This window comes from Macrobrachium nipponense, chromosome 10 (genome assembly GCF_015104395.2).
Source record: "Macrobrachium nipponense isolate FS-2020 chromosome 10, ASM1510439v2, whole genome shotgun sequence".
Lineage (NCBI taxonomy): Eukaryota > Metazoa > Arthropoda > Malacostraca > Decapoda > Palaemonidae > Macrobrachium > Macrobrachium nipponense.
In genome coordinates this window covers 44833393-44851240 of record NC_087204.1, presented here as the reverse complement: position 1 = coordinate 44851240, position 17848 = coordinate 44833393, and the positions used below count along the sequence as shown (strand labels likewise).

Here is a 17848-nt window from a genome sequence, read left to right as displayed (position 1 = left end):
CTCAAAGATAGTGAATTTTTGTTTCATTTGTTTAGTTAGAAGTCGAAAAATCTTGTTTATTTGATTTAAATATTTTAGTTTCTTTTGTTTAGTTAGAAGTTGAAAAATCTTGTTTATTTGATTATAATATTTCATATAAGTAACTTACCAAGTAATCATATAGCTATAGTTTCCACTCGAACGGCAGCTTAAATTCCAAATTTTCGTTGGTTGTGCTTTAATATAGTAGTTTGTGGGGTGACCAGTCCCCCCCCCCATTCCACTAATGGAATACAGTACAGTTAACTCCCCCATATTTGCATACTTGAGATTCATGGAAACTCACCTATTCGCAGATTTTTCTTGAACCATATCTAACCCATTATTCGCAGGGGATATGATAATTGCTGGTTTTTCTGAAGATAAATATAAACTAGTTAGTGTATGTATTTTGATGTTATTTTCATGACATTTTTATGATACTAAAAAAGATTTACTAATTTTCAAATATTAATATTGATTAATATAGTGTATAGTAAGTTCAGCAAGATTAAATATCAAATAATAAAAATCTTTCTCTCTCTCTCTTTCGTAACGAAAAAGATAAATAAGTCTAGTTCACATATTTAAGTCAAATTTCAGCTTTAAAAAAAACTTCATATAACAAAAATTAACCTTGTCACATATGAATAGAGTTTTTGGAGATTAATTTATGCTAAATAGAAGTGAGAAAATCGCTCTGAATCGAGTTAAGTATGGCGAAATAATCCGCCCTCAGCTGATTTCTCCAAACCAAAACATGGTCGGTTTGCTTGAATATTTTATGATACAATAGTAACATAAGACTACACATAGTATTATTGGGTACAGAGAAGTAAAGGATAACTTTTTAAAAGAGCCAAGTAAAAGATGCATATTCGTTATGTTTGTATTTTATGAGGCGGTCTCGGCACTTAGCCTAAGCCACCGATAACCAGACAACGGCGCTATAAACCCTATGGAGGGCAAAACTCAGTTAAGAGTACTATATTGAACAAGTGCTGTAAAACTGAAATGCTGCTAATTGATACCAAAGCTAACGGGGGCTGGCCTGTTTTGTTATATTGAATTATGAGATTTATCTCATAGTCTCATTGTTTAAGGTTAATAGGGAGGTTGTTAGTAAATTTATACTTTAGTTTTTAATTCTGATTTATAAGTTAGATGTAAAAAAACAAGTAGTATTCCTTTGTTTTTAATTTTTGAGGTATTATTGTTTCCCCAAAAACAGATATGTAAGATTTAAACAGAAAAGTTAGTTATCCTAATTTTTACGTCGTCATATAAAGGCCACAGTAATAAAACAACTTTTCTGGGCTCAGCCGTGTCGCTCCGTGAAATGTGTCCTCTTTAGCACTATTTCTAGTAAAATATTGCTATGATACCAGAGAACTGCTAAATTGGACATGTCAGAAGTCTCTGACTCGCTCACCTAAATAAAAGGTGTCGGTATAGAACTGGGGCGAGTGTTAAACACTACCACAGTAACCCCTCCAATTAGCCTTTTCCTCATCAAAAGACCCTGAAAACGGGGAGCCGACCTATAGGTCACACCCAGCTACCCTGTTGAAGGGGACTGCGGCGTCATTCTTATCGATAGCCTCCCAGCGTTGCACGCTTTTTTATAGCTATCTGTTCTTTTTATTAGTTTCGTTATTCTTTTTCGTTATGGATCGTCAATCTGCCTCTTCACCCAAGTTAAGTACTGGTTCGCCCTTTTTCTGTATTTAGGGAGTGATTTTGCCTTTCGTTTTGCCTTTATTTAGGATTTTGTTAGGCGTCTCCTCCCGTAACGAGCGGTAGCGAGCCGCCATTACGTCGTTCCCTTGTTTTGTACCAATTTCGAGCGGGCTTCTTTCAGTAAATCAGTACCTATATATTTATATTTATATACTCGTAACTTATGGTATTTCAGTATATATTTTCAGTATATATTTTATTATGTCTTGGGTGGCAGTTACTTTGTCGATCTTGTTTGTTCTACGTTTATTGTTTTCATGATTTCCTGTTTTTCAAGGGGGTCGGCGTTCGTGCACGTTTCTTTGTTTCGTGCTTCGTTGTTTATCTATCGTTCCCCCCTTCCCCCTTTTATTTTAGTTTGGTATTTCCATTCAAGAATTCCCCCTTTTTCTTTTCGTCAGCTTACCGTTTGTTTTCGTTTTGTCGGTGAGCAAGTAATTTTTCCTTGTTGCGCCCACTCTCATCGAGTGGCCTCCATTGCGTTTTATATTTTTCGCCAAATAAGCAATTTCTAGCTGAGAATGAAGATCCCTTGATGAGGTGGTCTCCATGGAAGATTGTCCCGCTTCCGCAGGATCCATCGTTATGTCCTGTTAAAACTCTTAAGGACTATTTATCTAGGACGTCTACCTATTCCGAAGGCCCCCTTTTCATTAGAAAAGATGGTGGTACACTATCTCTAAAAGGCATTAGGCAGCAGATTTTATATTTTATCAAGAAAGCCAGCCCAGGGTCATTCCCCAAGGTGCATGACATTCGGGCAATAGCAACTTCTGTTAACTTCTTCAAATATATGGACTTTGATGATCTGAAGAAGTATACTGGTTGGAAGTCACCCTTGGTTTTCAAAAAGCACTACCTTAAGTCTTTAGAGGATCTTAAATATCATGCAATAGCTGCAGGTAGGCCAGTGTCTCCCACTGCTTCATCATTATAGTACCGTCCTTGTGTCATATGAATCTTTTCAATTATGCCAGCCTCATTAGCATTTTACCTACCTCAGCAAATGCCTTAGCTATTAGAATAAGTGTATAATCGTGTATAGTTTTACGTACATACAAATTATCTGTAATTATTTTATTATGTATGTGACTTGTTGCAAATGTTGCCACATGTTTTGGCTATATAGTATATTTTGTAAATAAATTGTATTTTTTTTTTTTTTTTCCAATTCTAAACTATTTTATTATTTCCTTTGATTTCATTAATATGATTTTTCCTTTCAGGATAGTATAGCTTGGTGTTTCTCTGGTACAATTTCACGGAGCGACACGGCTGAGCCCAGAAAAGGGATTTGACGTAGGAAAAAATCTATTTCTGGGCGAGGAAGCCGTGTCGCCCAGTGAAATCCCCCCCTTTTTTCCTTTTTCCCCCCCCTTGCTGTGCACCAAGCTTCTTTGCTATCGATAAGTATGACGCCGCAGTCCCCTTCAACAGGGTAGCTGGGTGTGACCTATAGGTCGGCTCCCCGTTTTCAGGGTCTTTTGATGAGGAAAAGGCTAATTGGAGGGGTTACTGTGGTAGTGTTTAACACTCGCCCCAGTTCTATACCGACACCTTTTATTTAGGTGAGCGAGTCAGAGACTTCTGACATGTCCAATTTAGCAGTTCTCTGGTATCATAGCAATATTTTACTAGAAATAGTGCTAAAGAGGACACATTTCACTGGGCGACACGGCTTCCTCGCCCAGAAATAGATTTTTCCTACGTCAAAATCCCTTTTTCTTCTTAATCTCCCTTGTCATTATTGGATGCAATGGATTTTGTTGTTCAAGTTGGTTTCTTGAGACTGCTTTTACAATCAAGTTAATGTGCACATTTTAAACCCACCCTCGTTAATTTACAAGAAAAACTATCTCTGAATTATGTTTCTTATAGCAACTAATGGCAATGAAGATGTCGGTAGTACTGTACTTAATCAGGGAGATTTTGAGAATAGAAACTGTATCAAATGTAGATGGTGTATGGTCACTGTATGGTGATGATACATGTGACATACTGTACTGTAACTGAATACAGCAAGCAAAACCACTTATATAAATCATCATTATTATAAATATAGTTTTATTGTTTGATTTTTGCACATGGATACTAAATCATCATTATTATAAATATAGTTTTATTGTTTGATTTTTGCACATGGATACTTTTCTCTCCGAAAAGATTTAAATTTTTAGAACTTTTTGCTTTTAGAATTACAGATAAGAGATTGAAAACCTTTACTATAATTCTTTAAAGAAAAAAAATCATGTAGTAACAGTGGTCCCCCCGTATTTGGGGGGGATGCTTACCAGACCCCACCGTGAATAGTTAGAACCCGCGAATGTTTGGAACCCCTATGAAAATGCTAAAAACAGCCTATTTTGTTGGTTAAAACTCAAGAAAAACCCCCTAAAAATATTCATACTTGGTTTTTTTAATAGTTTTATCACAAAAAGTGCTTTTTATGATGAAATTCATCAAAAAAACCAGGAATTTGTGGATATTTATAATAGAAAAAGACCATGTATGCGCGAATTTTCCGCGAATAATGCGGGGAAACGTTCCCCAGAGAAATCCGCGAATGTGTGAGTCCACGAATCTGGAGAATGCGAATACGGGGGGTCCACTGTATATGGTGCAGAAGTTTTATTTAAAAGTTTCTGTATTGCCATTACAATACTTCAGAATGTATTTGGTTAAGAATGTTTAATTATTCTTTTGGAAATTATATCTTGTGCAGCTTTTATGAATGTTGCCCTATATTTTTGAAGAATTTATTAATATTTAGTATTTTCTTTTGGAACGTAACATTTATTCTTAATTGTTTTCAAGAATTTGTAAATACAAAAGTGAATTTGCTGACTCAAATGCAAAGAAAAAGGGTCTTGACTTTACTGGTAAACAGATTGCTTTTTATCTTTTTAGTAAAGAGTACAGTACCAGATTTGATATGCTAGTTTTTTCTCATTTCCTTATTTTAAGAATATTGGTCAGTATTTTTTTTTTTCACTTTAGAGTTTAGGTATTCAGGTTATTAATTATGTATAGATTTATAAATAACTAAAGTGGTTTTGATCAGAGAATTTAGAATTTTTATGGTCTGGTATCTCAAACCAGTGGTTTTTGAATTGCTGATAATTCTGGAATCAAGTAGGTGATACTGTAGCTAAAAAGAATATTAAATTGCTTTTCAGGTACTAAATATATTTAGATTTTAAGTACTACAGTTATTACAAGTAGTAATTACTATTTCAGTTACCTAAAGCTGCTTTTGAGAAAGGAAGGACTTAGTTTATATACGACTGCAGAATTTGAGGTTGTGAAGACTATAAAAGAACGCATATGTTACTTAGCAACAAATCCACAACGAGAAGAAAGTGTTGACACTGAAAGATTATCTTACAGTCTACCTGATGGATCATCTGTAGAGGTAGGCCTTTGTGAGGAGTGTGTCATCAGTGATTCTTTACTTACTATATTGTTTTATACAGTACAGGTAGTGTTTAAATTACGATAATTCTTCTTACGATAATCCGATTTTACGAAGGGGTTTGCAATTAATACTGATACGACAATTTCTTGAAAATATTTTTAAATTTCGCTTGTAATGGGTGCAGGCAACAGTGTACAATCAGGGAGCGAGAGAGACCATAATTACAATAGCCTAGCTTTATCCCATCTTCTAGTTAAATAAGTTCAAAAACAGCAAAAGAGAATGATGAAAGTGTTGTTTTAATGTTATACTCATTCCATATATGTGTACAGCCATCAACAACCGAACGAGAAACAAATATTTTGCTAAGTACAACCGAATTTGATCACAACATCTGTTTGACTTGTATTTCAACCATCGTACGTTAGTAAATAATTGCCGTAGATATGTTATAGATGACATTATATAGAATAGGACTGATATATTTTAATGTTATAACTTAATCTTTAGATCAAAGATCAGCAAGGACATATACTGGTAAATTTAAACCAAATTGTAGCTGAAGCTGAGAAAACTGTTCAAGCTGCTAATGACTATTATCGTGCATCGGCAACTAGGATAAAACAACCGTAAACTTTCGCCATCAAACACAACCAGATAAAATTTAAAGAAAATAATTATAATCAAACCTGCTGGGCTTGAAAGAACACGTTTTACTGTTGTTTTCACACCGATAAAAGATAAATAACGTAAAGCTTGTCTTACGATAAAATAAAGTGAAAATAGCGAACAGAATCACTTATTTTTTTTTTTATACACAATAAACATGCCCACAACACAATGTTAACGAAAAAATTATTTAGTTCACGATCACAACGAGACATATTCAAGTCATATTGTGATTTAAAAGCTTGTATTACAAAAAATGACCATGTCTCATGTAAGTAAAGTATCTAGATATTAGTTTATGCTAACTAGAAGGAAGAAAAGTCACTGAGAATTGAGTTAAATACGGGAAAATAAACTTATTCGCCATCAGTTGATTTCCAAACAAAACATTGACCGCTATGTTAGTATTTTATTAATACAATACGATAACAAATACGTACTACAATATTATTGGCTACAGTGGAGTCATGTATAACTTTTTAAAAGATTAATGGAAAAGATGTATATTTGTTACGTTTTTATTTTATAATTATATGCAGCCATGAGCAGCCTTACATTGCTCAATTATGCCGATGGTGGACTGAATCCGATTCTCGTTTCATGTCTTTTTTTACATCATAGTCAGAATGCATTGATCCTCCAGAATTGACTTACATTAATAATTACTATACCATATACGTATGTAGTATAGAGTTTACTGTAGTGTAGGCTACTGTATTTGTTTATACATATACGTATACCGTAGTATACTCTAGGCTAACTCGTGTTAGTGTTATTCAATTTCTCTTTGTAAAGAATGATCATAAGCCAGTCTGCATTGAACATAGAGAATTAGCTGGAATTAATAATTACAATACCGTATACTATGTACTCTATGTATTAAGTATATTGTGTAGTGTAGGCTAGGCTATATTTGAGATACGATTCTTCCAACAAACGATGTTTTTTAAACTTAACCCCATCATAAGTAGGAGAATACCTGTACTTAAAATACATAGTATGTACTTTCAAACAGCTCTACCACATGGAAGTAAGCTTTAGTCATAAAACAGTGCCATTTGCTGTTTACTATATATTGAAGAAAGATATTTACTAGTGAACTTATAAGTTTGTGTGTATTCATCAGTAATTGTTATGACCATATTTTGTCAAGAATAAATATCAGTAATTATTTAATGTACAATATTTGATAGTCTTCCAAGATAATGTATGCTGTTTCTCTCATAACCTAATTATGCTCTTGTTTTCAACCTCCAGATCGGTCAAGCAAGATTCCGAGCGCCTGAAGTTCTTTTCAGACCTGATCTAATTGGTGATGAAAGTCATGGAATCCATGAAGTTTTACTATATGCAATTCACAAATCAGATATGGACCTTAGGAAACTTCTATTTCAAAATATTGTAATTTCTGGAGGCTCTACGTTATTCAAGGGTTTTGGTGACCGTTTGTTGTCTGAACTGAAGAAATCCTCCCCAAAAGAAATCAAGATAAGGGTAAGATTAGAATTTTTCTTTGTACAATTAATTTGAGTGACTTTACACTAACTTTATTCTTCCATTATACCCTTTGGGACCAGATGTAGGTGATACTTGACTCCCTCAAATTAAAATACTGTAATATCCATGACTTAGAAGTATGCACAATTCCAACTAGTAAAGATAAGAAACAAATTAACATTGCAACAATAAAATTTACAGGTCAAGATCTCCCACTTAAGAATTCTTGGTCAAAGTAAAGAAGTGTGTCCATTTATACCAAAACCTCTCCAGTGCACTTAATGTTTAAAGTATGGACACATACAAAAAATGCTGTAATAAGGCAATACTATGTGCAGTCTGTGCATCAGACACCCATACCACTAAAGGGAAATGTAAATTCCCAAAATGTATCGACTGTTGACTATCCCATGATGCTAAATCTGAGGAAAGCTCCTTTTATTAATATAACACAGAGCTGCAATTGTTAATAAATAGACCAGGACTGTCAGTCAAAGAAGCTAGACTTGAGGTAAAAGTAAGAGGAGTCAATAATCCATCTAAAAAAGCACACTTTCTCCTATGTAACTGAAAATCAAATTATCAATCACATTAATAAGAAACAACAAGGTGTCATAAGTATACAAACTAATTCTCTTATTAATAATACTGAAACCCAAAATATGCATATCATATATTGATCTTCATTAGGACACTGAATGAACCTGATGGGTTCTGGCGCTTAGTACTCAAGACCTAAATTTCATAATCTAATCTAATCTTATATCCACTAGTACTACTACTAACATTGAATATTTAAATATCCATGAAAAAGAATCTTCAATGGAAGAGGAATCAAATGATAATAATAATCAAACTGACAAAAAGAAAAGAATACTAGAAAGAACTCCACTTAGGGAAAAAAATGAATATTGAAAATTATAAACAATTCCAAGAAACTCCAGCTACACCAAAAGAACATTTCAAAAATGACATTGTATTAACTTTATCACAGGTGGAAACATACAATTATGCTCAATCCAAATCAGACAACCAATATTCTTTATCACTACAGCAGAGGACTAATAGAATTACAAAATCAGAAATTTCTAAAGCCAGATCAATTGCTTCGATCAAAGAATCTGAAACAATAACCACCAACACCAAACATGCCTCATCCTGTGGTTGCAATGAGTGCTTCATAGGCACTTATATAAACAATCTACCCACCAAGAGAGAGGACACAATACAGAATTGTGTAGACAGTTTTACTAAATTATGAAAATGCCCTTTAACACACCAACATGAGAATGAATTATGTTCTGAATTCTTAAAATACAAAAAGGAAATTATAGAATTAAAAATAATGAAAAAAACAAAAATAATATTGGAGTGGGAGCTTCTGCATATTTGAAAGATAAATTAATCAAAAGGAGCCTACCTTAATATCAGTTTTTACTGCAGAACTCACGGCCATACATGTGGCACTTGCTATATCTCAGAAAAGAGCAAGTTCCTCTGCAATGCTGTAATATCTGAGAAAAGAGCAAGTTCCTCCATAATTTTCAGCAATGCATGTAGTGGTATAGAGCTATAAATCAGTACAAACCTATAAACCAACTTGTACAAGAAATCCAAATATAAATTCATGAACTCTTTCAATCAAGATTATCAATAAGAATTTGTTGAATTCCAGCACACTTGGGAATAAAAGGAAATGAAAATACAGATTCTTCTGCTAAATTAGCCTGCACTATCCATCCAACAGTTGCACATGCCCCAGTATCTGACTAGATAACATCTGTCAAACCATTAATATACCAAGATTGGTAAACAGAATGGTCCTTAATACCAACCACAAATAAGCTCAAAACTATAAAAACTGAAGTGTATGCATGGAAGTCATCTTCACAAAAAGAAAGATCAAAAGAAGTAATCCTAATAAGGCTCTGTATAGGACACACTAGATTCTTACATGGTCACTTATTGTCAATACTGCATACTGACCCAATGAAATGTGATATTAGATGTCAAACTCTCATGACTGAACAACATTTACGTACTGATTTCCCAAATTGGACCAAACAAAGACTTTTATTTTCTTAATTCAACAATGAAAAATATTCTTTCTTAAATAAAACAGGTTTTTTGAATAAAGTTTAACTCTCTCTCTCTCTCTCTCTCTCTCTCTCTCTCTCTCTCTCTCTCTCTCTCTCTCTCTCTCTCTCTCTCTCTCTCAATTAATTTCTGAGAACCAGCCCAAGAAGAGTTTATAAGACTCTGAGGTCTGGAAAAACTAATCTTTATTATTATTATATTATTGTAGCTTGTTCTTTGATGACTTCACATTTTCCACATTTCCTTTCCCTTAGGAAATGTTTAGTTTGTATTTTTGTCTGTAGTTAGCAGTGTGCATTGTTTACTTTGTGAACTTCCCATATCAGATGCTCCTGCGAAATATTCTCTAAGTTCATAACTTTCAAAGCATGGAAAAAATACTAGATTTTGAATGTTGCAGAAATCTGTTTCATTTTATTCTTTTTACCTTTCTAACATACAAAGTAGTTCTTTATAATATTGCGTGATCTAAAAATGCTGTGAAAATAATATAATCCTTGACTTCCAAGTTAACCTGGGAATGTAAACAAACAAAAATTACGCACTTCATATTAAAAGCCAACTTATGAACAATTCAAGTAAGTATTGTTTTATGAAAATGGTCAATTTAAAAGTTACTATTTCTGGAAATGATCCTGCTGGTTTGTGGCTGAAGGTGCCCCAGTAGTTGGATTTATATCCTGAATTTCATGATTCATTCATTTGCCATAAATTCCTTAAAGTTTAATAAGGGTCAGTTCAATGTAGACACTTTTTAAGGAATGACCTTACTAGGTTTTTCAGGTATGATATATTAAAGTAACTTCTATTTACAGATATCTGCTCCAGCAGAGCGTTTGTATTCTACGTGGATTGGAGGATCTATCCTTGCATCATTAGATACCTTTAAACGGATGTGGATAAGCAAACGTGAATATGAAGAAGACGGTGCTAGGGCAGTGCATCGGAAAACTTTCTAATTATTATGTACTACAGTAGCTTATAGAGTAATGTTATGATAAGAATATTATCTGTTTATATTGTTTATTATGGTTAACTAAATTCTAGGAAAATTTTATGATGGCTATTTTCATAAGTTTTTGAGAACTTGGTAAAATGCTGAGGAAAACAATTTGTGATTTTGCAAATTGGTTCAAGTGAACTATATTATAGGCATATATTCAGTATAAGAAATTACATTCAAGATAAATGGTGGTTGTAAATATGTAACACTGCCTTATAGTTTATGAATTCTTTTACTAAGGACACTAAAAGTGAAAAAAAATAAATGTAGTGAAACAAGAATGTTTTTCATTAATTTTTTTTCTTTTGGTAATCTAATACATTAGATTTCATTGCTTGGTCTGGTAATGATGTGCAGCTTTATGTCACATGCTATTTGTGCTATTATTTATGAGCATCCCTATCAGCGCTGGTGACTGGCGTTTAAAGTGGGGCAGCTGTATCATATTCTTATCATACGAAAGGTGCACCATATTTCTTCATTTATGGGATTTACTCTCTGTAAGGCCCTGTGTTTTGGTAAATCTAAGCTTTAACTATACCATATGTAAAAACAAATTGTACTTAGTTAAATACAATGCTAAATATGTCCTCACATATCATGTGTTGTAAATACAAAAACATCTTCTGGTGTATTATTTATTTTCTACTCATGAAATTCACAAAATTAAGACCATTTCATAATTATTTTGACCTGAGATTTGTAACGCTTTGTCCTTAAAATAATGGACAATTATGATCTTTGTGTAGATTACACAGATGCATTCCTCTTTGACATTACATACTGTGTGTCAAGTTTAGTCCTTGCAGTATACAGTGTTGGTTGCTACTTGGGTCTTAATGATTTATTTATTGAGGTCTTGTGTTTTTCTATTGCTTCTTGTGCCTTGATAACAAGATATCCTTTTGTTTATTTTCAAACCAAAGCAAATTTTTTATCTTGTGGAGTTTGATATTGCTGTTTTGAATGCTAAATGTAAACAAGTGCTGTATTTCTCATGCCTTATATGTTAGCAAAACAATTACCATATGTGTAACTGCTTTCTTTTTCTTGTGTATCATCGATGCACTCTCTTTTAAGTGTTACGAATGGTCTTGTAATGATGTGGAAGTGCCTAGGGTAAAGTAGCAAAATTTGGAAAGTAGCATAGCATTTTCACCAGATTTGATGTTTACATAAGTTATTGTATGAGAAAATGAAGTGACAGAATGTCACAGTTGTCATGATTGGATAATGAAAGGAAACTACTTGTATTATTTTTATTTTACACTTTACTGTTAGTACAGTGTTTATTGGCATTTAGATTAGACTATAATTTTCCAAAGAGAGTGAATTGAATGTAGATGTAATTTTTCACTGATAAAGTAAATGAGCTTATGAGAATTTTTATAACTGGTTGTTTTGCAGTTTTATAAACCGAGTATATTGGCAGTTCATGATAATTGTTTCAATTTCAGATAATCTTGGCTTACTCAATACCTCTTTAAAATCTTTTTGCTTTAGCAAGTTTTCTATTTTAGAATTAGGTTTTATACTGTTTGTTTTCTGCATGACAGAAGGGTTTAAACCAAATGACACTTGATGAATACAGTAGGTTGGAGAGAAATTGAAAAGAAAAATTAGAGGAATCATAGTGCAGCAAACAAAGTTTATCACTTTTTGAACTTTTTTAAACTTAAAGCACAATTTCTTTTGCCAATGGCATGTGTGTCATGTTTTGGTTGATGAGCTTCTTGTTGCTGAAACTATGGTAAAGTGAACATTTCCATTATTTACATTAAGATTATTTTGTATCTAATGAAGTCGATAATCATTAAGTGTTTAATTTCCCTTTAGTGCAGATTCTTGTTTAATTCTGTACAGGCTTTACATTAACATGGTGATGTGACCTGAGTATTGTAGTTGGCGTACCTATAGTTGAAATGTGAGTTCAATTGGTTCATTGTATTATTGCTTTTATTGTAGTGTATCCTAGGTCTCCTTACTATTATATCCATGTTTTAAAAACCAACATTACGTATTTTCCCTTGCCAGTTAGATATTTTCAGACTTACCGTACATACTTTCCAGGACACTTTGTTGAGCATTTCTCTGATAGTTGTCTCAAAACTGGGTAGTGATAGACAATCTAGTTGAAGTAGAATTGAAACTGCATCAAATTTCATATAGTACCCTTTCGTGCAAACCTTGCCCTTAATGCATGCAATTAGCTTGGGGCTTTGGCTTTAGTTGGTATCCAGTACTTAAGTTCACTGGACAACCTGTATATACCCCTGTTGTTGGTTAGGATTACCTTGTTTACATACCTTCATAGTAAATTCATAGACTGTTTATTCATGTAACCCACAAATAAAGGTCTACTTGAAGACAGTTAGTAGCTATTGGAATGAGCAGTAAGTATTTAGTTGCTGTGTCTTGTAAGTGATCCATTTTGTTCAAGAGGTGGACAAATGACAAACTAGTATTGTATTTGTATTGATGATACATATAAATTGTCCTTGAGCAAGGCTATAAGTAACCTGATGAACAGCTGCCAAATTTTTAATCATTGTGTTATTAACTGCCAGGATCCATATGGCTCAACAGATGGATTGTATTCTCTTCTGTAAGCACAAGCATTGACTATTTGTATTCTCCCCTGTAAACACAAGCATTTACTGTTTGGGTTTATGAATATGGTATATGGATTTTTTTCTGGTCTTTTTGAACCTTTTGTTTCCTCCCATTGGTGTATAGCAGCGTTTGTTGGCAGGGCAATTTTTTGGTGAAGTCGACCCAAGGTTATATGAACTATATTCCACTTGAGGTGCCAGGGTACAGGACTGGATAAAGGGTATTGTTTTCATACCTCTTGCGCAGTTAAAGAAAGGGAAAGCTCAGTTTTGCAAAAACAGGTGCTTGTAAATCTGCAGGTACCTAAGATGAGTAAGAGCTGTACTTAGGTAGAATTAGTATCTTTGTTTTGGGAAGTTAACCTTTGAGTTTCAATAGCTGCTCGTGTATGTATCCATTAAAGGAATGAAGATGCTGATCAGGCAGCCAATGCTCCAGCTAGCATGATCTTACTATCACTAACGCCCATCATGGATGGTATGCTATGTGGAATAATGAACCAAATGATAGACCACTGGTGGATCAATGACAAAAAGGTACATTGGAGAAAGTTTGCTCCTCCATTTGAATTGGTGACACTTATTTGACTTTTGGTATTTGATAAGTTACCTACATTACAGTTAAAACGTGTTGTGTATATCCAATTTTCAATTACCAAACTAGATCTGAAAGGTTTTGTCATAATATCCAGCTTCTTAGAGTATATGATTATTAATTTTTATTGTTGCAGTTTACAATGAGGTCCAATAAATGTGTAAGAACAAAAGGCTAGACCTATAAGACTGGTGTTAAATAGGATCCAATGTATTAATTATAAAGGGGTCCATCGTATTCCTGTGGTCTATTTAAAAGTATTAATTTCGATCATTTCAGGTTTTCAGAGTTGAAGGGCTTAAAAAAAAAAAAGGGGGGGGGGGGGGCTGGAGAAGCAGAAGCAGGGAAAGAATTCCAAGGTTAAATTTTAGAGGAAAGGGTGAAACAAATCCGGCAAATATTACATATTCTATGTAATTATTGTCTTGTGCAAGTTGCCTTTGATATGAACCATATGCCATGCTCACAGTTGGTGCCCTTGAGTATGTTGTGTATATTGCTGAAGAAGGTGATGGCTGCTTTTAAGGGAGGGGGGACAAGATTCATAGCTCTGAAGTCTGGTTAAACCAATTTATTACTAATGATAGAAAGTAACATAGATCTTATCCATAATATTAGCAAATCGCCAGCGGGAGAAATGCAATTGTATACATTAATTTACCCATTTCCAGACACAATGACAACCCAAAAAACAGGAAGCATCACCACCTTACACTACTTGATATAAAAATGAGGAAAATGAAAAGATGAAAATGACAGAATGGTCAACTCTTCAATGATAGTTGACCAATCACTCTTCTGATTAAAATCACAAATAGCTCACATCTATAACAAAGGGAATTGCCAACAGAAAAAAATTAAATTTAAGTTGTGCATACTCAACGTATTTACACGTTTCCTGAGTAGGCAGCCCAGAAAACAGGATGCAATGGCATCTAGCACTACTTGATGTGAAAATGAGAAGAAAAGAAAAACTACAGAATGGTCAGTTGTTCAACAACAACAACGCTTAATCAACCCCACTTAGATTTATAAAGAGCACTTATTGTAAAAGTAAAAAGAAAAAAACAGAAAATAAATATTACACTGGATTCAATCATTTTTATATTTAATAGAACAATAATATACAAAAGTCATTCATAGTGACAAAGCCTAATAATATTACAGAATAAAGTATATAGACAGTAATTGTGAGATAACTTTTTAACCAGAGTAAAGTTCTTTATAAATTAGGTGAAAGGTGAGCCAGATGTGTCTTGTTGGACAATTGACTATGCGTTATGCAAGTAGGATAAATTAATGTCACTTGTTTTGGTATGTTGTCTGTATCTTGAAAATGTAGATAAAGTAAAATTAGTACATCAAGCACTATATACATGGAAAATTTTATTTTTCATGACAGTGATTTGCTTTTATTACCAACTAATGAATAATTAAAGGTGACCAAAAGTCAAGATTCTCTCCAGTTTGGAGTGCCAAATATATCAATGTTGTTGGTCTGTTTTGTGTTCCAATTGCATACAATAGACAAACATTCCATTAAACGATATGAATTTAAGGTTTATTTTGGCTGAGTGAGCCAGGTCGCCTTATTTTTAAGTATTCTGGCTTTGTGTGAGAGCCAAATTGAGGTAGTGGTCTGGAATGGAATATCTTTGCTTGCTTAGTAATTCTGAAATATTTTAAGCAAAATAATGTATTTTTTAAATTACAATCTTATAGGGAAAAGTTTCAATAAATTTATTGAGCACATTGGCGTCAGACATTTGAGTAGGTACATAGTTACAATAATATTGTTTACATCTATATATGGTAATTAGGGTATACCAAAAGAATTCATATGGAATACAAAATAAATGTAAAGTCTAGCTATATTACAAATGTTCCAAAGATATTATAGGAAGTTATACCTATCTTTAGTTAATATCACACTCGGTCAATTTGATGAACTGTAATGTTTGTTCAGTATCCATCAAAGTGAGGATGACGCATGAGAATTTCATCAAACAAATTATTATCTGTCAACAACTGTTTACATATATCAACTACTGTGACTGTTTGTGGAAGTAAATTAGTAACAAGTGGACATTCCAGGCAATAGTGTTCCAAGGCGTTGGCGTTGGGCGCATCACATAACCTACAGGAGGAAAATTGAGGAACCCCATCTTGCTCAGCCAGAGAAGATTAAGAAATTAGACAGCTAGGTGAGGTGAGATTGAAGGGTAAAGATGAATTGTAAAAGCAGGGACTCTTCGAACCACGTTGAGTATTTTAAAAATACTTGGCAAATACTATTTTAAATATACACGTATACATATATGTGTAGGAATTAACTTATCGTCCACTCATAAAGGACTTAGGGATGCTAATTCATTTGGCTGGTTAAACCCTTTAAGAAAATTAGACTCGTTTCATGCGTATCATATTAATAAATAGCTATCATCTGTAGCGACCAACCAGCAAATACCAAAAAGTTTTATTCTAACTTTCAGCTTATGAAACCCCAATCAAACAAAAGAGGCCTACAATGTTGAGTAAATTTTGACATTTTCCTTCATGCTTTCTATTTATATTACAGATAATGTTGCTTTATAAAGCAACTGTTCTAGTTATGTAAGGATGATCAGGAAGCAGTTAGTCAGGAAAGTTGTTCATATGAAGTAACAAGGGGAATACCGGTAGTAGTACATCTGAACAAGGAAATTTGAAAAAATAAAAAAAACCGCAAAGTAACAGATGTGTAGGAATACATAAAGATGTTTTGGTACCAAAAACCTGTCCAAAATATCCAATAAATTAACTAAACTTGATGCTTATTTATTTAGTTAAATGCAAAGCAAAATCTGATCTTGTGGCATCATGCTCAGCTATAACAACGGTTATGAAACAAAGTGGTCAGTCCCTGCTATATACGAGAATGTCAGCCTTTTCTCCGTCTGTAGTTGCCGACACCGAATTGCCGTACTTTGACTGTCGTCATGCTACACAGCAAATGAAAGGCCATTTGCACTAAGGTGATTACCAAGACAAGTAAAGTCATCGTAAGTAGAGATAATTTTAAGCAGAGAGTAGTATCTGGTTGTGCCAAGACGCAGCAAAGGATCTTTGAATACATAGCACCCTGAGTATTCTGTCGGTTTTCCCAAGAACTAAAAAATGTTTCTACAGACTGTTAAGAAGAAGCAGAGACACGTCTATTCAAACATGGTACGGAAAATGAGACCCTCTCAAATGACCAAGGCTAACGGCGACGATTCCCTACATCTCATAGATAGCGGCAGTTTTGGCAGTCTTTTGGCATATTAGTTTATGACGTATAAAATAAATTTTAGTAATATTTTTCAACTGCTTTTGAATAACCTCCGTTTTCAGATTAGATGGTCACTCTTACCACACTCAAGATTATTAGGCTGTGTGATTATGTCAAATATATTACGTTCTCTTAATACGGATTGCTTTTGTGGAACAAGGCTGGCATATCCCCATTTACATCTAAGAGCAACCCCTTCTAGTTATGTCGATCTGACTCCTATAACAAAATCGTTAGATTACTTTTTCTCTGTGTTGTAAGCAAGACCTATAGATATAATCTATAGACCTTGGCTATAATAACAGCTGTAGTACCGCGTTTAACATATTTCCCTCTAATTAATGAAAATTCCAAATGGAGTACTACTATACCGCGGTAATTTTGGACATAATATCTAACTTCCACTCATTCTTTGAATGAAATACCATAAAGATACCTACATGTACGAATACCTGCTTACAAGTAAATCCTTTCATTCCATTAAACGACGTCATGGCCTTGTTATCACCTCGGGTTAACAGAGTTGTTTCTCGTCCCTGCTGATAGGATAATCCAGAGGTTCACATCAGGTCTTTTACAAGCTTCACTTCAACACTTTAAAAGCAAGGGTCCGTGCTGGCATATAAGCCGGGCTACCAGCTTAGTTTAACCATATAATCTAACTCTACAACCAAGTAACCAACCTTGCTTTTGTTGTCTACGTCAGCATGTAGCTACTACTCAAGTGCAAAGACAATACACGAAAGATGGGAAACTGACTATTAATACCATTAAAAAAAACATCATCCAACCCGTCAGAATGCGCGCCATCTATTGATCATGCCCTCAACTAAAACTCGGCTGTGGCGTAGCACGGCTTTTTTAAATGTTAAGATTTATTCTTATGCTGCAA

The 17848-nt window shown here is 33.8% G+C and overlaps 1 protein-coding gene across 1 annotated transcript in view; it reads left to right on the top strand.

Moving 5' to 3' along the window:
* LOC135223600 (beta-centractin) overlaps nt 1–10583 on the top strand; it is a 26636-nt gene extending 16053 nt beyond the window's left edge. The window contains exons 7-9 of the mRNA XM_064262164.1: nt 4996–5170; nt 7100–7336; nt 10252–10583. Of these exons, the coding sequence (XP_064118234.1) occupies nt 4996–5170; nt 7100–7336; nt 10252–10395 (556 nt within the window). The 3' untranslated portion in view covers nt 10396–10583. The remainder of the gene's footprint in view (nt 1–4995; nt 5171–7099; nt 7337–10251) is intronic.
* Nucleotides 10584–17848: the final 7265 nt, after the last annotated feature.